The sequence below is a fragment of the Panthera leo genome, chromosome D4 (assembly GCF_018350215.1).
Source record: "Panthera leo isolate Ple1 chromosome D4, P.leo_Ple1_pat1.1, whole genome shotgun sequence".
Classification (NCBI taxonomy): Eukaryota; Metazoa; Chordata; class Mammalia; order Carnivora; family Felidae; genus Panthera; species Panthera leo.
In genome coordinates, this window is record NC_056691.1 from 8,403,450 (window position 1) to 8,423,707 (window position 20,258).

Below are 20,258 nucleotides of genomic sequence, written 5' to 3' on the forward strand. Positions count from 1 at the left end.
AGGAAATACATCAAATAAAGGAGAAAAGATGGAAAAATATTTAAATGTGAAAAGAGATCAAAAGGGGTCAAAAGAAAATTTCAAATATCAATGATCTGCCAAGAAGATCCAATGCATAGATGAGAGGAAGGTAGCAAAGAAATAACACAAATACTAAAATTATAATTGAGAAATTTTGTCAACATAAAAAAAATGGAAAATATCTATTGAAAGAAAGCCTTTGTACCTGAAAATATTGACCTAGAATGGCTAGTATAAACCACATTCCAGTAAAAATTACTGATGTTTAAAGAAAGAGAGGAAACCCTTTGGATATCTGGGTAACATTCGTATATTACCTATACATGAAAGAAAAGGGGATTATCATCAGTCTTTTTGACAGTAATGCTGTGTGCTAGAAGAAACTGGAAGACTGTATCGGAGATGTCTGCAGAGAAAGAAAATGTGAGCCAATGGTTCCATATCTGGAAAAACCGATCTTCAAAAACGTAAAGGACAGTGACGACTGTTGGCCTGCAAGAGTTCAGGGAATATTGCTCCCGTGACCCTTCTTAAGGAATCTGCCGAAGACTGTGTTTCCCTGAGCCCTTCTTCAGACTCTGCTAGACAATGACTTTGGACAAGCACAGCGACTGGAGAGGCATCTACAGAGGACTTGCTGTGAGCAGCAAGTAATTGCTAAATGGTGGCTGGGAGGAAACCACTGTGCTATGTGATGGATGGCTAATCTGACAGTGCAGGTTTAGTGTAACTATAAAAAAATGTAGAGGAAGGGGATGATACATTTGCCAAAACCCCCCCAAAACAAAAACAAACCCAAACGAAACCAACAGCAAAACAACCAGACAACTGAGTAATCATAATCGGTGACGACAGTGTTGGTCTTCTGAGACTAATGCCTTAAGAGCCTCACTTCCGTGTTTTTCTCTCTCTTTCTCTCTCTCACCTACAGATACTATCCCAGTTCTCAATTCCAAAAGCTCCTCCCAAGCCCTGTCTTACATTTCCCACATACCTTCCCGTTCTCTTTTCTGCTGTTAACGCTCGCTTGGCCCCTTTTGACCTGAATCAATCAATCCATTTTCCGTTTTCACTCCAGCAAGCGAAAGCCTAGGATCTAATTTTTCAAATACAAAATTCTCCAGAGGAGAAGGGAGAGGCGGTCATGTATCATTTATTAGTATTGGGTCATATCTCATAGGAAATGGTGGTGTTAATACGATCAGTATGGCTAATTCTAATAGTAGATTTCCTGGAGTGACATAACCCTGTCCTTTTTTTTTTAATATATACCTTTTTTCTGGTTAAATTTGTCAAAAATAATAACTGCACAGTTGTCTATATACTTTATTCTATCTATAGAGGCGCTGCTTATACAATCATTGTTTAGATCTCTTTCTAGAAAACACATTCCTTAGGTAGACTAACTTGTATTTCTAGACAGAAAAATAGTAAAAGGGTCGCTGGGCAAAGAATTGGCATAAATGCCATATTATTAGGTCATGAGTGCTCTTCTTTCCCGACTTTATATATAAAAATCTATTTTAGAACCTCTGTTCTAGACCATGCCTGATACCTAATGTTCTTGGTCAACTAGTATTGTAGCTTTTTTGTGGAGATTTGACTTTGGCATTTGCAACGGCTGAAAGAGGAGGTACATAGGTGGAGAAGTAGAAAATTTTAGTTAATAGGGACGCCAGGGTGGCTTAGCTGGTTAGGCATCCGACTCTTAATTTTGGCTCAAGTCATGATATCATGGTTTGTGAGTTCGAGCCTCACATCAGGCTCAGCGCTGACAGCTGGATGTACTCGTAACACAGGTAGATCCTGGATTTCTTGGTATGCCTCTGGGAGTCTTGTCAGATGAGGCTAGGTGGAAGATAGAACAGGCATCTAGGTTTACCACTGTCAAGGTTTTCTTTAAGAATCTTCTGGGAGAACAAATGGCTTTTCCTCAAGGAGGAAGCAACAAAGCTCTGGGCTTTTCTAAAGCTGCCCAAGTTTTGTGCACATGAACTTCTGGTGCTTGTCACTCGGCTAGCAGATCCAGGACTTGCCCTTTGAAGAAGTAAGCAAAGGTGTCCCAGATGAAGGCAAAGTTCAAAAGCAGAATGACAGCAAGGACACAGAAGCACCCAGCCTTCTGTGCCACTGAAAAGATGAAGGAAATGTTTGTAGAGTCAGAATGTTCTGGAAATGTGCTTTTTATTATTATTACTAGTAATAACTTGGTAGGAAGATAGATGTACAACGTATGGTGGAAATGATCTCCCCGTCACCCCCACTTTTCATCAGTGTTGTAATGGTGTTTCATGGTCTTGGATTTTGATGTGCCCCCAACAGTTGTTTATTGTATTCCTTATTTTTCTGATACAGATTCTTTAAACTTAAAAAGACACATTTCTTGGTGGATAATAGACTTGATTGTACACTTGATAGCTGCACTATTATACTGCTCACATTAGTTAACAGAAAGCAACTAGAATGTTTGGTTTATGTGCGAACATCGTCTAAGGATAGGAAAGGAAATTAGTCGAAGTTATAAGATTAGCAAACAGAAAGCATGAGAAAACATTTATTTCTATGAGTTAATTTATTTTTTTAAATTTTATTTTCTTAGAGAATGAGCAGGGGAGAAGGGCAGAGGAAGAGAGAGAGAGAGAGAGAGAGAGAGAGAGAGAGAAGATCCCAAGTAGGCTCTGCACAGTCAGTGCAGAGCCCGACATGGGGCTTGATATCACAACCCTGGGATCATGACCTGATCTGAAATCAAGAGTTGGACACTCAACCGACTGGGTGTTCCTCACTTCTGTGAATGATTTTAAAAATGAGAATTAAAATAATGCTTATATTAGATACACTAATCCTGAAGTCAGTATTTTTGAACGAATATATTTTTGAATATATCTAAAACTACCAATTAATATCTAATAAATGAGAAAATGAAAAGAATGGTAATACCCACCAAGATGAGAATGTGGTAAAATACACCAGTAAGGGTAGTGTGTTTTCTATTTGATTGCTTGTATTCTCTGATTGTTAAAAATAAGTAGTCACCTGGAAAATTCAAACAAGGCAGAACCCTATAAAGGGAAAAATAAAAATGACCCCACATCTCTCCATGCAGAGGAAACCCCTGATGACGTTTTGGTGTGTACCTTTTTGAACAGCTTTCTGTGAAGATAAACACTTTAAATTGCTGTAATAACATCATATGTACTGTTTTGCAACCTGCCACGAAGGCATCATGTTCGATTTAACCAACTATGTACAGGGTGGACTCCTCTTCTCTGCATTTTCTTATGAGTAAACATAAGAAAGACGTTCAAGATGAACGTCCTTGAATATACATTCATCTGCACTTGACCAGGTACATCCTGGAAGAAATGATTATGAGCAGAATGTTTAGCAAAGAATACACTGACTTTAAACTTTGAGCCCCGTGGGCAGAATACACCCCAGAAATAGGAAGTTTACGTGCAAACTTATACAGTAACTGCTGTTCACCGTATTCGCATACGCTTTCCAGTATTTGGTGTTGTTAATATGTATTTTAAAAATTTTGACATTGAGGCATAAAAAAATTTTTTTTAACGTTTTATTTATTTTTGAGACAGGGAGAGACAGAGCATGAACAGGGGAGGGTCAGAGAGAGGGAGACACAGAATCCGAAACAGCCTCCAGGCTCTGAGCTGTCAGCACGGAGCCCGACGCAGGGCTTGAACTCACAGACCGCGAGATCATGACCTGAGCCGAAGTCGGACGCTTAACTGACTGAGCCACCCAGGTGCCCCTAAAATGTTCTTTTTTTTTTTTTTTTTTTGAGGCATAAAAATTTAGATCTCATTCTTTTATTACACATTTCTTTGAGTCTCCCTGAAATTCATTACTCATATTCGTTTTGCTTTTGGCATTTTTCTAGTTGTCAGTTGCCTACTGATCCCTCTTACTAATCAATAAGGATGTTCCTTCTTATTTTTTTGAGTTAATTGTATCATGAGGATATTAAATCTTTGCTGGGTATGCTGAAAATATTTTCCGAGCTGATAATTACTTTTCAATTTTGTTTAAAGCATTGATTTTGGTTTTTTTGTTTGTTTGATTTTTGTGTTTTTTTTGCGGGGCACCTGGGTGGCTCAGTCGGTTAAGCTTCTGACTTCAGCTCAGGTCATGATCTCGTGGCTCATGAGTTCGAGCCCTGTGTCGGGATCTCTCCTGACAGCTCAGAGCCTGGAGTCTGCTTCACATTCTGTCTCTCTGTCTCTCTCTCTCTCTCTCTCTCTGCCCCTCCCCCACTCACACTCTGTCCCTCTCTCTCAAAAAGAGACATTAAAAAAAAACTTCATAAATCTTTTTTTGCAAAGGTAGATTACAAAAATTAAGCAGTTACGAGTACTTCCTGGATTTTTTGGCATACTTAAAAAAGATCTGCTCTGCCCATATCTAAACAGAGGATAGGAGAGGATGAAGAAAAGGGGATATATGGTCAGGCATTTTGCAACGTCTGAAAGTAGGAAAAAACAGCAATATCAAATCGTAACTGAACACACAAACAACAGCAAAACAAACAAAAATTCTGACCATATCTATTTCAGGAGAATTGAACCAGATAAATTTTGATGCTTTTATTCTATTCTGAGAGGCATGTAATCAATATGTGGAGAGATGCTTTCACTGCTTCAAAAGGTATTAAGTACGAGGTACTGTGCCGGGTTTTGATTCAGAGGAAGAAAAGATCGTGATTCTAAAAACTAAAGTCACTCCTGCCTGCAAAGAGCTCCCAGCTCCCAGACTGTAATAGTTGTGTGTGTGCAAGGTCCTGGAGAAGGCCAACATCTTTATTTTCTCTCATCCTACTTCAAAACCATAAGAAAACAATTGGTAAATGCAGAAAATCTTAACTTCTTGGGAAAAAGCCACATTTCTTGTGATTTAAAGAAAACGTATTATATATACAAGAGCCCCAGACTCCCTCTTCTGCATCTACTAGTGGCTGCGTTCTTGTGAGGAGACATCGACGCCTTTGAGACACTGACTGGGCTGTAACAGTTAAACCTGCAATCATGCTTTATGCCAGGAAAATGTTTTCAAAACATCTGCGCTATTTAACCAGCCGGGATGTTTTGTGCGAAATATATGTGAATGCTTCCGTCAGGAGGTAATCGTTCAGTTGAGGTAATGGCTGAAAATACTTGAAAATATTGGGTCATCTTAACTCTGTGTGTGTGTGTGTGTGTGTGTTGAATGGGTGTGCATGAATGTGCCACATACTCACGTAACAGTAGAATTTTATATGTAATTATGTTTTTAAGTCAAAGCACTTACTGCATTTGATCTTGTAAGGGAAAATGTAAGACATTAAGGATGGGAACGAAGATCTTTATAATGAGAGCAATGACATTAAATCACATCACGTAAAATTCCTTTTCATGGGATTTGGGAAATTATTTTACCTTTATTATTCAGTCTTCACACAAAGCTCGTGAAATAAGCTCAGTGTTTTCATTTTACATAGTGAAAAAAAATGTGACTCAGTGCAATTAGGTGCTTGGAGTCCCTAGGTGAGTAAATCTCAGAGATAAGAACAGAACCCAAGTTGATTACTATTGTCCCCACCCTACAGCTGCCCCAACGCCAAGACCTGTTTAACTTGTAAAAGAAGGAATAGCAGGTCGCTTCCCAGTTACCTATGTATGAAGCTAACGAGAGCCTGGCTGCTCACCATGGCCCCGCTTGCACAAACTAAGCTCCCTGTTGACTGAGCCTGCCTTGCACAATGTGGGAGGAGCAACAGTGGGCTTTGGAGTCAAATTTAATCTTGGGTCTTAATTCTGGTTCTGCCACTTTCTAGCTATGCATATTTGGACCTAAAGTCTCTGCCTTGTCTTTGTGCCAAGACGCTGGCGGTGACAATGCTTACAGTGAAGATTATGTGAGATCTGTGGCACATACGAGGTGAATTACCCACCTCAAGAGTCACCAACAGGGGGCGCCGGGGTGGCTCCGTCCCTTAAGCAGCAACTCTTGATTTCCGTTGGGCTCATGATCTCATGGTTCGTGAGTTCGAGGCCCACATCAGGCTCTGTGCTGGCGGCATGGAGCCTGCTTGAGATTCTTTCTCTCTCTCTCTCTCTCTCCCTCCCTCCCTCCCTCCCTCCCTCTCTGTCTCCTTCCCCCTCTCCCTCTCTCTCTCTGCCTTCTCCCCCCATCTCTCAAATAAATAAACTTAAAAAAAAAAAAAAAAGAATCACCCACAGGGACATTCCCTGACTTTCCTGGAATGCCATCAAGGGATACAAAATGATTTGGGGAGTACAAGGTTTATAGGGAATGGGGCCTGGGACATAAGTCAAGAGTTTTGAGCTCTGTGCTAACCCACCTGCAAAAAATTGGTATGGGGCCATAGTTAAATTCGTCTTTTATCTCCGACCCTCATATCCTCTTACGTCTCAAGAGGCATTCTATTAAGTAGAAAGAAATAGAGAGCCTTGAGAACATGAGAGAAATAGAGGAATGGCGTTGCGGAACCTTTTTACAATGCTCAAAATGGGTTTTCCTAATCCTTTCTTTTTTTTTCACCCTTTGTAGCTGATGGCGTCTGTGTCTTTAAATGCTTACTCAACAGAGACACGGAATGTTGCCGCGTGGGGAAGGAATCCGTCTTGATCACTCTGGGATACAGCAGTGCTCTCTTGAAGTTTGAATCTCACGCGGGTAAGTTTTGCGCCTATCCTGGCTCCCTGGCTTTTCTGAGGCCGAGTCTCCTGATTGGGTGACTTTGCTGTTACTGATTGGCTGGCTCTGGCGGTGTGTTTCCTGATGTGAGCTGTCATCAACCGAGACCCGGCTTTGAAACCGGTGCTTACCTGACACCGTGGCTAGAGAACAACCAGCCTTTTCGTAGACCATGAGAATGCTGTTATTCTTGGCCCCCCTTTGGTCCTCCTCCATCCAGAGCTGCGGGAGAGGCCAGGAAGGATTGTCCCGGTCGTTGTCACTTACTGTTGCTTCTTCTTGAAGAGGAGGTTGTTTGCAGAAATGTGGCGTTTCAAGTGGAGTGCCGTTCAGAATGATTCGACCTTGTTTTTGTCTTTGAATCATCAGCTGAACATTTTTAGACTCCGGACGACAAATGAACAGCGGCAGGGAGGTAGAGTATAACCGGAAGCGTTTTAAGAAGGGACGGAAAGGCCCTCTGGAAGATTGTGAATCTGATCAAGGAAATGAAGGCTATCAGTGCCTCGGGTCTACCTTAGGTGGTCGATGGTCATTTTTTTAACTTGGATATAAATTGATCCTTGGTGTTAATCCAGACAGTGTAAACCATTAGGTTTGGTAAATAGTCTCCTCTGGTTAGCTAAAATATCCTAAGCTGTTTCATAACTACTTGGGATAAAGAAGTTAACCTGGTTTCTTGTTTTGAAATTCCACTCATGCAGGAGTCAGCCAGAGTGAGGAACGTATCACGTGTCTGTCCGTCTCCATTCTCTGTTCATCCATCTGTCCATCTTATTTTTATGATGCATTTCAGAGGACATGATAATAACCACCACATCTAAGCCCCTCTGGTTTTCAAGGCCACGTGTTACGGGGATTCATCTTCCCAGTGTAGGTCCCTGTGTCTGGGGTGCCTGGTGTGATAATCTGTTTCTTTCCCCTCTCTGTGCCCACATTATCCCTCCCTCCTACAGACAGTCCCATGGGTCAGTTTGGTTCCCGACCGCGTCTCCACCTTTCCTATCCTCTTCAGTGTGGCCTCTTCTCTACATTTAGCTGTGGAGACTCTGTTCTGCCAGTCTTCGGGTCATTTTCTGGGTTAGTCACTCTGATGTGGGTGTTAATGAGTTGTATCCATGGGACAAGTTAAGCCCAGGATTCTCCTACTCCGCCAGCCTCCCTGGAAGTCTCTAATTAATTTTCAATATTAATCTTGGATACCACAACCTTTTATAGTCACTTACTAGTTCTGGTAGTTCTCTTTTAGATTCCTTAGAATTTCCTATGTTAAAAAAAACAACTGTCGTGCTCGCTTCGGCAGCGCTTATACTAAAATTGGAACGATACAGAGAAGATTCGCGTGGCCCCTGTGCAAAGATGACACGCAAATTTGCGAAGCGTTCCATATTTTTAAGGGGCACTAAGGGATCTACCCCTGAAATCCTTGTTGCACTATACACTAACTAAGTTGGATGTAAATTTAAAAAAATTAAAAATAAAATAAAATAAAAACAACGAAAACAAAAACGAAACTGTCATCTGCAAATAGAGATGACTTTCCCTGTTTTCTGATCTTTATGCCTTTTATGTTTTTTTTCTTGACTTTTTGAAATTCTTGTGACTTCCAGTACAATGTTGAATAGATCTGGGAAAGCAATTGTCCTTGACATTCTCCTGATTGTAAGGAAAGTCCACTTGTCACCATTAAGTATAATGTGTGTGGTCTATCTTTTGTGGGTGCCAATGATCACATCGGGGAAGTTTACTTCTTTTCCTAGCTTGTTGGAAATTTTTATTATAATTAGGCATTAGATTTTGTTGAGTATTTTTCTGGATCTGTTGAGACTATCATATTGTATAAATGTAGTGAATTACCTGGAATGAAATAGTCTGCATAGAACTGGTATTAATTCTTCATTAAATTTTTGATAGGATTCACCTGCGAAGTGACTGGGGCTTAAGGTTTTAGCAATAGATTGATTTAGTAGATATAGGACACTTCAGATTTTTTCCTTGTGTCGATTTGATGTTTTATATTCTTCCATGGAATTACTGCATTTCATCTAAGATGTCAGATTAAAATTTCTTCATAGTTTACGTGTTATCCTCGTTTTTTATCATTGTTTTTAAAGTTTATTTATGTATTTTGAGAGAGACAGAGACAGCATGAGTGGGAGAGGGGCAGAGAGAAAGGGAGAAAGAGAGAATCCCAAGCAGGTTCTGTGTTGCCATTATAGAGCCGGCTGTGGGGCTCGAACCCACGAAGACATGAGGTCAAGACCTGAGCTGAAACCAAGAGTCAGACACTTAACCGAGAAGCCACCTAGGCGCCCCTCCACGTTATCCTCTTACTTCATAATATTTATTATAATTTCTTTTTTCCTGATAATTGGTTATTAATGTCTGATCTTTCTTTTTTTGATCAGCATTGCTAGAGGTTTATCAATTTTATAAGTCTTTTCAACAAATCAGCTATGGGTTGCATTTTTTTTCTCTTTTGCTCACCTCTTTTCTATTTCATCGATTTCTTTATAATTTTCTTTGTTTTTTTTTATTCCATGATTTTGCTCTGCCCTTGTGTTTTAACTTCTTACAGTGAAGCTTTAAGTCAGTATTTTGTCCTTTTATTCTTTCCTAATATAATTTCCTGAAGTCGTTAACCTTCCACTAATTCTGGCTTTCCTGATATATAACCAGACTTCCCTATGTTGCATCTTCGTTGTCATCCTGTTCAAATACATTCTGATTTCTCTTCTGATTACTTCTTTGGTCTCTGAGATATTGAGAATTATTTTAATTTTCAGGTACTTGGAAGTTGTGCAGATCTCTTTCCGTCATGGAAGCTGGACATTCTGAGTGTTGTGCTATTGGGTGTCTGGATTCTGCTGACTTCCTTTACGGAGTATTAAGGTTTGTTCGCTCAGATGGATTAGCTAATTTTAGGTCAGCTTGATTCTTCTGAGACTTGCTTTTTAGCTTTGCCTTGGCCGGCTTAGGGAAGTCTTTATTCTAGGTCTAGTTTCGACATGCTCCTAAGGTGTGTCTGATCCTTGGTTTCTGCTGTTACGTCTTAACTGTTCAGCAAGGTCTCTCCACTCTGGCTGGAACTAGAAGCTCTCCCCACCCTGTGTTATCTCTGGGAATTGTTCAGCTTAGAGCTCTCTCATAGTTATTCTTGGCCCACTGTGGTTTTGACCATCTTCTGGGCATCAACCCTACACATATTTTATTTAAGATTTATTCAGCTAGAAACTCAAGGGGAGCCCTATGCAAATATTTTTAGTTTTTTCTTCATATAGAAAGAGCTTGCTTTCGAGTAATCGGCCTTAGAAATTCCAGCAGCTTCAGCCTTTCTGAATACCAATCTCTGTATCTTCAACTCAGCAAGATCTCTCTGTCCTGGTTTGCTTTCCAGACCATGTGCTGCAGTATGGATAATGTCTCTAGACAGAAAACCAGGCTAATTGTAGCAGTGTCCTCATTGGTTTCCCTTCTGGATCACAATTTTGCATTGCCTGTCTGTTCTCTGCTGTCTGACGGCACTGTTTCATATATTTTCCTTGTTTCGTGTAGTTTTCTTGTTTCAGTGGAAGGAAAAGTATGGTACCAGTTAATCTGTCATGATTATGAGAGGAGTGTTCCCTGTTTCTTTCAAAAGAAAGAAATTCACACACTCAGAACACTTCACATTTCCTGGGCAGTAGTAATGGGTATTCATGAAAAGCCAGAAGCAATCAACATTTTCATTACTTTAGCATACATTCTAGCTCATTTGTACAATTACCGTACAACCCACAAATCAGAGCCTTCTGTCCTGCAAGCCAAGAGAAATGAGTTTCAACTCACAAAATATTTGCAAACGTTTCCTTCCCTTCAGTGGTAGATCTGCCTTTTTGACTTTGATATATCTGTGACGTATGCCAATGACATATTTCTATGATCTTCCCGAATCTTCCTATGATCTTCAAGGGTACTTTCAAAAGATTGGCCATAGACACAAAGAGGTACAATTACAGACCCTATTACAAAGCCATTTGTTTCTGCCACGAATGGTGAAGGGTAAAATTTTATCTGACTTGCAAGCTAATAAGTTAGTTTGCCACTGTTTCATGAATGCTAACAGAAGGCACAAGACTTCTGGTTCAGAGGTAAGGAGTTAATGACTCCGAGAAAGAGCAGTAGACAGAATGTCAGCATACTGTTAGTTTTCTGAGCCCCGATACCCAGAGGCAGGTGCAGAGGATCCAATGGGTGTCTGAACATGCAATGGTAGCCATTACAGGAGAGGAACAGCAAGCTTGGAGAACCCGCTGTTTTATAGCAAGCAGTAAGCAAGCTAAGCTCTTTGCTCCAGAGGAAGATGTTATTTCATACCTGAAGGTTGATTGTTGCGTACACAACCCTGAGAAACAGCCCAGGCAAAGAGTAGTCAAGGCCTTGAACTCTTGGCGTACTAAGTAAGACAGGAGTCCCAGAAAGAGGCCTGCAGAGGAACTACTCCCAACACTTTTTCTCTGTGAGGAGGAGGGAGATTTTCTCATTTATAAACACTCAGAGAATGACAGTCTTGGAAATTTCATTCATAGGTCACATTGAGTTGAACAAATGCATATGTGAACAACCTTTGCAGCAAAGACAGGCACAGACAAGGCAGGTTGGAATGTCTCTTATAGCTAAAAGGAAATATCAATAGTGAAGGACATCCCACAGGGCACCTCTCTTCACAAGTCTACTGAGACAGGCCCCTGGTCTTGGTAAACTAAACACCTGATGTAGAGAAGCAGATGCTTCTGTCATTCAAGGTAGCCCCCAAAGTGTAGACCAACAGCACCAAATGAAAATGAACATGAACCTCTTGGCACTTCTCATTTGTTAGAGGGGACCAGACATCCATTAGGTAGAAATAATTCAGATAGGCTTTGGGCAGAAATAAAAGCAGATATCCAGACAGCAAGAGATGAAAAATAATTTAGAAACAGACTAAGTCAGTACGAAATCACTACGTTAGTACAGTTAGACTCACCCTAGAAGCCAGAGAACATGGGGCTGGACCTGCTCGGCTTATAAAGTGCACGGTTCAAGTAATGCAGCTTGGAAGGTCTGGTGGATAAGTCTGTGTGAGCATCTCAGTGAGACCTCCGTGTTAAAAGTCAAACAAAGAAGCCAAACTTGATAAACATTTTTCGAGGACCGAGCGGAGTTATATCTGCAATAATAAAACATATGTGAGGGCGTCTGGCTTTCCCAACAGCTGGCTCCCAGATGAAGAGAGAAGGCTATGTTTGTGGGTCAGATAGAACATTCTGCGGTTCTAGCTGGATTACACTTGAGTTGGGTGTTTTTTTGTTTTTGTTTTAAGGTATTTTTTGTGTTTTGTTTGTTTTTTTGTTTTTGTTTTTGTTGGGTTTTTTCGATCACAGCTTTTAGAAACTCTTTATTTTCTGTCAAGCTTATTTCCATTTTCTGGCTGAGCAGCTTAAGACCACTCAGTGGTCCTTGCAGCCGCTCAGCAGCCTGAGCAGTGGGCGCTGTGGTCCGGTCCTCCGTGGCAGGCCAAGCGCCCACGTCTTGAGCAGACATCCAGATGGGCGTTGCACTCAGTTGTTTTTTTTTGTTTGTTTTTTTACTTTTAAAAAAATGTTTATTTTTGATAGAGAGAGAGAGGGAGGGAGAAAGAGTGGGGGGAGGGCAGAGAAAGAGGGAGACAGAGGATCTGAAGCAGGCTCTGTGCTGACAGCAGCAAGGAGCCCGATGTGGGGCTCAAACCCATGAAGCATGAGATCATGAGCTAAGCTGCTCAGATGCTGAACTGACTGAGCCACCCAGGTCCCGTGAAAAGCTGTCAGTTTTAATAAAGACAAGTAATTCCTACGTTCGATAATGAGAATCAGGATGTGGCTTATCTCAGGATGCAAATGTTTTAGAATGTTTGTCATAGTTCATGACTTTCAGGAAGGCAAGGCTTTAAGCAATGGAAAATTGTTCTGTCCTATATAATGGGACATAATGAGGCTACGGGCACAATGTCATTTTTACTTTTTACACCATACACGTTTGACCTGTCACATAAGACACCGTCTACTTGAGGGAAGATTAAACAGATCATCTTACTGATGAGGAAACTGAGATTCAGAGAAGATCAGTCACTTTCTCAAGGTAATATGACTAATAATTAACCTACCACGGATTGGAATCCCTAGCTTCCTGACTCCAAAGCCCACACTCTCTTCCCACGTTCTTGCACAGCCTCGCCGATGACACCTGGGTAGTTTTAAGAAAGAAGCCAGGGAAACAATGAAAAGAGCTTGTGCCAAAAGAAAAACACAAGGAAAGCCTTTCGTCCAATGTCTTCACACTTGGAACACTTAATCCTCGAGGAAACATACTCGTAAAGCCCACATGGAGTGCGCGTTTCTATGGTATCCGTGTTTCGTGAGGGTACTGCTCAGAGTCGGTACAAAAGTCTGAGCAGTCCTGGGGATTTGATGTTTCAGGGACTCTCAAAATTGAGGCTGCCTTTCATTTTCTGGACAAAAGTTTTCTTTAAGTCTTTATGTTGTGGCGGGGTAGAAATTTTGAGACGCCAATAGAAAAGGTCTCAGGGTTCCTGGGTGGCTCAGTGGGTTAAGCGTCCCTCCTGGGCTCAGGTCATGATCTCGCGGTTCATGGGTTTGAGTCCAGCGATGGGCTCTGTGTTGACAGCTCGGAGCCTGGAGCCTGCTTCAGATTCTGTGTCTCCCTCTCTCTCTCTTGCCCCTCCCTCACTTGCACTGTCTCCCTTTCTCTCTCTCTCCAAAGTAATTAAAAATATTTTTAAAAATTAAAGAAGAAACGGTCCTAAGAAATTGGGATGAATTTTACTCCCTAGGATATCCAATGACCAAATGTCTTCTATCCACCACCTGTACTGCTTCCCGGCTTCTTCGTGAAAGAAAGTATCTTAAAGAGCCTAGATAGTGATGAGGCCAATAATGGGAGTCGGCTGCCCTGATCCTACACGAAGCCCTCTGTACATGATTTCTAGTCACTTACCAGACAAAGTGGGGGGTGGGGGGGGAGAATCACCTGACCTTTTTCATTACATTCTCTGAGACAGGGATTTGGGGCTCAGTAATGAAATCCAGGTTCAATTTGCTTTTGCCTGATATAGAATACAAACGATCAAGGTTCTCCTTAATCTGTTTACATCCATCACAAAAGCAAGAGGAACATTTCTAAGTAAGGAGCCCATAAGTGGGACCAATTCTGATACAAATTTTTCATCAGTTCAGTGCGTCACTTAGATTTCAGGAATGAGCATAATGGCCTTGACCGCCCCCCGCCCCCGCCTTGCTTTAGAACACTGGCTCTAATCTCTCAGTCTCCCTGGTTCTCCAAGAAGGAAAAAATAATTGCTACCAGGAGTTTCAGACTGGACGTGAGAATTTTCCCACGGATGCCTCCTAACCCCTTTGCATTCTGTGGTTTATGTGTCTCTTGACTGCTCTCCGTGAATCCCTGAACCAAACCGATTGCAAATGCAGGTGTTTATGGATTGATGGGCTTCCTCGGTTTAATCTGATAATAGTTTTCAAAATCAGTGAAAGCCCCCGGAGGAGTTACTTGCCTGTCTGATTTTCCCGGCCTGGGAGACTCACAGTAAGAACGGCCGTCTCCTCACTCTGGGTCTGTCGGTGCACGTTATGAAGCAAAAGACCGGAGTCCCCAGCTGTAGGAAGTGGTGGCAAGGGAGGGCCAAGCTGGCTGTCACCCAGAGGGTCCCAGATGGCCCGGGTCCCTGCTGGCAGGGGGGTCTTGATTGTCATTTGTCAGCCTAGGTGTTGACAGTGAGCTGTCGGCTGGTGTCACTGCCCATCAGACACAATTGCTGAATTTTTGAGATGCGCTCGGCTTCTCCGGAGTGAGAGAATGTGGCATTTGAAATGTGAGGCTGCTATTTTAGATTTAGAAGTGAGTCAACAGCTGCCAATTATCTGTAACTTGAGTAAGAGAGAAAAATCCAACTTTATTGGGGAGTTGACCTGTATTGATAATTAGGTGGCATCTCTGGGAAAGAAAGGATCAAATATTCAAATATGTCTGCATGAGGAATGTTTTTGCCCTTTTTCTCCTTCTTCAGAACTGTGACTCCGTGATCTCCAAGGCTGATTTTGTCACATGTCCCATGACCTCCGGGAATCTCAGAGACCACTGTGAAATCCAGTACATTTAAATTCACCGCGTTTTAGAAGCAGTGGAGGTAGTTAGTGACAGATGCCAACGGAGAAAAAATGTTTAATTAAATGGACTTGGGGTAAATTCTGTGAAGCAGTAGTCACTGCTAGTGGAATTGCACTAGGCGTGTGCAAGGTTGACATCCTGTTCAGTCATTTATGCATTTGGCAAATATTTATTGAGAGTCTGTTCCATGCCAAGCATACATTTATGTGCTGAAGACAGAGTGCCGAATAAATAGAAGTCCTTACAATGATATAGCTGACATTTATCTCAATGTTTATTTGTTTTTGAGAGAGAGACAGAGCACGAGTTGGGGGAGGGACAGAGAGAGAGGGAGACACGGAATCTGTCAGCGGAGAGCCCGACGCGGGGCTCGAACTCACCAACTGCGAGATCATGACCCGAGCCGAAGTCAGACGCTCACCCAGGCACCCCGTGGCTGACACTTGAAGAGAAGGGCACAGACAATAAATAAATGAAGAATTATAGTGAAGTTGTGTGTGATAAAGGCTGAAAAGAAAAGTAAACCAGGGAAAGAGGCAGAGGACGGCTGGGGACTAAGCATGTGTACCGTTTGTAGGTAATTTGGGGGGGAAGCTTCATGGATAAGTGACATTTGAGTAGAGGCCTGCCATGCAGGACGGGGAGCCTTGTGCGGATCTGGACAAGGCGGGGGGGGGGGTGTCCAGACTGGGGAGCAGAATTACATTGACCGTGAGGCAGGGTGTGTCTGAAGAAAGGCACTAAGAACGGGGGGCCTAGATGAAACGAGGGAGAAGCAGAGGGGCGAGGTCAGAGAACAGAGGCCAGATCAGGTGAGATGTTGGAGGCATGGTGGGGATCCTGGTTTCATCCCAAGGGAGAATGAGGGCGTCCGGAGGCCTTGAAGTGGAGGCCCAGCTTTGTTGTGAGCATTATGCCATTTTTATGTCCACTTGCCAAGCGTGTATTCATACTTCCGTTCATTGTGATTCTCACAGCAGCCCTCCTGTGAGGCCGGCTTGTTATCACTCTTGGTTTCCATTTTTAAGCAAAGACACCAAGGCTCACAGACAGGAAGGAAGGCGCCCAAGTGACGAAAAGAAAATGCAAGGCCTGTGGACCCAGCTTCTAAGGAATCATTTTTCACTGGTTGACGCTGAACCTAGAAAACTCGTACCTTGAGTTGGGATGCTAACGACAGACACAGCAAAGCCAGCTTGTGTCAACATTTCACTCACGGAGAAAAGGAAATGAAGAAAGACAATGGTGGACCTTCTTCTAGGAGTTTGTGAATCATGGGAAAGCTTTCCCATTTTTTTTTTTATTTGAAAAAAATTCCAGTTTACAGAGAAGGTACGTGAACGTGACAGAGAACTTCTGAGTACCCTTTAAGTAGATTCATTAATTTACATATTTTCTCACACTTTGATCTCTTAAACCCACACACGCTATCGCTTTATTTCTGATCTATTTGAGTACTTTGGGCTTTACCAGGTATAGCCTGATGCTGTGTCCTTCTGTAGATACCCCATTAGGGAGCACTGAGGTCCCTGCCTCTTGTTGGTAATAGGAATTTCGGGCACCCGGTCAAATTGTTTTCCCGTTTCTTTACTGTTAACGTTACCGTGCTTTCCCTGTTCGTCGTGACGAATAAGCATTTGGGGCAAAGGTACTTTGAAATTACATAAATAGTCTGCTCCTCCTCAAGTAGCCTGAATTTGGTGTGCATTGATTATCCATTGCTTTGGGAACATGGTTGATTTTTGGATACATTAGTCTCATATCCTGGAGTCCCACCGAGTCACTTAGTTCTTGTAGACTTCTTTTGTAGATTCCTAGGGTTTTCTATATAAGTGATCATGTCATCTGTGATTAGAAACAGTTGTACTTCTTCCTCTCCAATCTGTACGCTTTTTATTTCTTTTTCTTGCTTACTGCACCAGCTAGGACCTCGAGGCCAGTGTTGCATAGAAGTGAGCCTAGACATCCTGACCTTGTTCGTGACCTCAAGGAAGACATTCAGTTTTCACCATTAGCTGTAGGTATCTTTATAGACATCCTTCGTTGGGTTGAGGAAAGTCCATTCTGTTCCTAATTTGCTAGTCATGTCCATCTTGAATTGTGTTTTGCAAAATGTCTTTCTCGATAGATGAAGAGGAGAGTATCGTTTTTATTTTTAGCCTGTGAATAGGGTGAATTTGATTTTTCGAATGTTAAAACAACCCTGAATTTTTGAGTGAAAGCTCATTGTCATGATGTGTGTTTCTTTTTATAAATTAGATGTGCTAGAATTTCATAAATAGTTTTTGCGTCTGTGTTCTTCAGGTGTTTCTTTGTAGTTTTTAAAAATGTCTTTGGGGGTTTTGGGGGTGGCTCAGGAAGTTGAGCGTCTGACTCTTGATTTCAGCTCAGGTCATGATCTCACGGGTCGTGAGTTCAGGCCCCGCGTTGGGCCCTGTGCTGACAGCGTGGAGCCTGCTTGGGATTCTCTCCCTCCCCACTCTCCCTGCCCCTCCCCTGTTCGCGCTCTCTCTCTCTCAAAATAAGTAAATAAACATTTTGGAAAAAATAAATAACATGCCTTTGTCTGGTGTAGGTATCAGGTTAATGCTGGTCTTGTAAAATGGGGGCACGTTCCCCAAACTAGTTTTGTGAGCTCTTTGTGTGGAATTTGACATCGCTTTTTTCTCAGATGTTTGTCAGAAGTAACAACGGAAGCCAAATGCACCTTGAGTTTTCTCTGTAAGAAGATATTTTACTACAAAGGCAATTTATTTAATATATAGAGATCTAGTAAATATATGTACTGTTAACTGAATGAATTTTACTTATTTATGTCTTCCGTGCAATTTTTCCGTTTCATTCAAGTTGTTAAATTACCTGCCATTATGTTCCGCGTAATCATTCTTTGTATTGGTATGATCTCCCTCCTTATATCAATAACAGCTATTTCCCCACCTTGATCAGTCTAGCTAGAGACTTACCAACTTTATTCAGCCTTCCCGTGAAAGAGTTTTCCGTGTCGCTCATTTTTCTCTATTTTGTTCGTTTTCCATCTTCTTGACTCTTTCTCTTGTCTTTATGATTTCCTTCCTTCTGATTACTTTGATTTTCTGATTACTCTTCTCCCTCTACCTTCTTAAGGTAGATGCTTAAAACATTAACCTGTGCTTTCTGTTTTTCTAATAGACACATTGAATGCTACAAATTTTTTTCTACACACTCTTCTCTGTACCTCCCATACATTTTGGTATGTTGTGTTTTCCTTGCCATGCAGTTCAAAATAATGTGTGTTGTTCTTTGGCCTGTGGTTTTTCCTTTTTGATCCATGGATTATCTGGAAGTAAATTGTTTAATTTCCAAACATTGGGAGACTTACCACATATCTTTCACTGTGCTGGTTGAATTCTTTTATGGTCTGAGAACATGTTTTGTTTCAAGTTTGTTGGAGTTTGTTTCAGGGCCCACAGTATGGTCCATCTTGGGGAATGTTCCATGTGTTTCTGGAAAGAGTATGTGTTATGTTACTGTCAGCTTGGATTTTTCTCTAAATGTCAGGTAGTTCAAGATCTTTAGTGATTCTTGGTCTATCGATTATTGAGAAAGGAGAGTCGTAATTAGCAACGATGGCTGGATTTTCCCTATAGTTGTGTCTGCACCTTTGCTGTAGGAAAGTTGATATTCCACTGAGCATTTGTGCACTGATGCTTCACATAATGACACAAGAAAGCAAAAAGTCAAGACTCCAAGCTTTTAGCAGCTGATTTTCAATTTTGTTCTCTTTTGGGGAAAACTCATATTTGCTTGAACCCAGCTGGCGCCTGGCCCCCTTCCGTGCCTCTCTGCTCTCAGGATTTATTATAGGAACGTACTCCCTGGTCCCCATTTCCTGTGGAACATGCACACAAAATATCTGAAGAGTACTAAAATATTTGTGGATGAAATGACATTAAGTCTTGGATTTGCTTTAAAATGTCCAGCCAAGAAAACACAAGATACATGGCAGTAGAAATGAATGGAGATTGATGAAATCTCAGTCAGCTTTGGATCTTGATGATAGAAAGCTTTATACTACTCTCTGAGAATTTAAAAATCATGATTAAATTTAAAAAATGATACATGGGAAAGTCCGTTAAAATATGATTTGGAAGGGGCGTCTGGGTGGCTCAGTCGGTTAAGCGTCCGACTTTGGCTCAGGTCATGATCTCGCAGCTCGTGGGTTCGAGCCTCTTGTCAGGCTCTGTGCTGACAGCTCAGAGCCTGGAGCCTGTTTTGGATTCTGTCTCTCCCTCTCTCTCTGCCCCTCCCCCACTCATGCTCTTTCTCTCTCTCTCTCTCTCTCTCTCAAAAATAGATAAACATTCAAAACAAAAAAGAACGTATTGAGACAGCATGTGTCAGTTTGCCTGTTTTCAGGAACATCAGATCTACTGGGATGTGTAGTCAGAGGCAATCTCTTACATCAGAATGGAGTTAAAAATCCGCTTCTGATAGTTTGAAATTCAGCAGTCATTTCTCTCCTGAAGTTATCTGCAGGCAGTGTTCAGGCCCCGAGACCTGAATCACGGTACTCAACGTCTTTACCAACAAGTAGTGTTGCAGAGTCTAACGTCCCTCTCCAGCAGGAGGAACACAGAGCGTGAGTCAAGGTTTCTCTGCGGAGAGAGTTGAAGATGCCGAAATCTGTTCTGCGATGGTTCAGGGGGTAAGGAAACACTTGCCCACAAGTCGCACATACGGTAATGGTTCCTGTCGTGTGAACAAGAAGCACACGGGTGCTTCCCGGGGTTCCCAGAAGGAGGAGCTGGAACAGCCCTTGGCCTAGAAACACTGACAGCTCTTTGGCCACATCTCAGTCACCCCTTTCCGCTGTGCCCGGTCGAGAAATGGGCTAACCCTTTCTTCTATTGTCCACACCTGTAGATTCCGCCCAGGGTTTAAGGATTCTCTTCACATCAGGCTAAAAATTGTTTCTTTTTTTCTCTCCACCGTGACACCATTGACGTTGGAGGCCGGCTGATGATGTCTCTGTTGGGCTGGGGCGGGGGGTGCTGTGCTGCACCCTGTTGGGTTAGTCGAGCAGCACCCCCGGCCTCTCCCCACTAGATAATCAACAGCACTGCCGTCCCCAGTTGTGACATTGTCCCCTCTCCAGACATTGCCCAGTGTTCCTTGGGGGAGAAAAATCACCCCTTGTTCAGAACCACCAACCCAGAAGCCTTTTGAGGTTTCTGTGGGTTTGACTGCGGGAAATAAGGAAGATTAAGTTTCAACAAATAAGCTGCTCTCTGTCCTTCTTCTCGTCACTTACCTGACCGAGAGCCAGAGTTTGTGAACTGTGG

At 42.2% G+C, this 20,258-nt stretch overlaps 1 protein-coding gene and 1 non-coding gene across 2 annotated transcripts in view; both read left to right on the plus strand.

The window, feature by feature from the left end:
• Positions 1 to 20,258, plus strand: part of LOC122205518 (histone-arginine methyltransferase CARM1-like) — a 284,500-nt gene that overhangs the window by 87,699 nt on the left and 176,543 nt on the right. Inside the window, exon 2 of the mRNA XM_042913931.1 lies at positions 6,589 to 6,714. Coding sequence (XP_042769865.1) covers positions 6,589 to 6,714 — 126 coding nt within the window. The remainder of the gene's footprint in view (positions 1 to 6,588; positions 6,715 to 20,258) is intronic.
• Positions 8,023 to 8,129, plus strand: LOC122205773. The gene has a single exon (XR_006196260.1). It is a non-coding gene; the product is annotated as a U6 spliceosomal RNA (small nuclear RNA).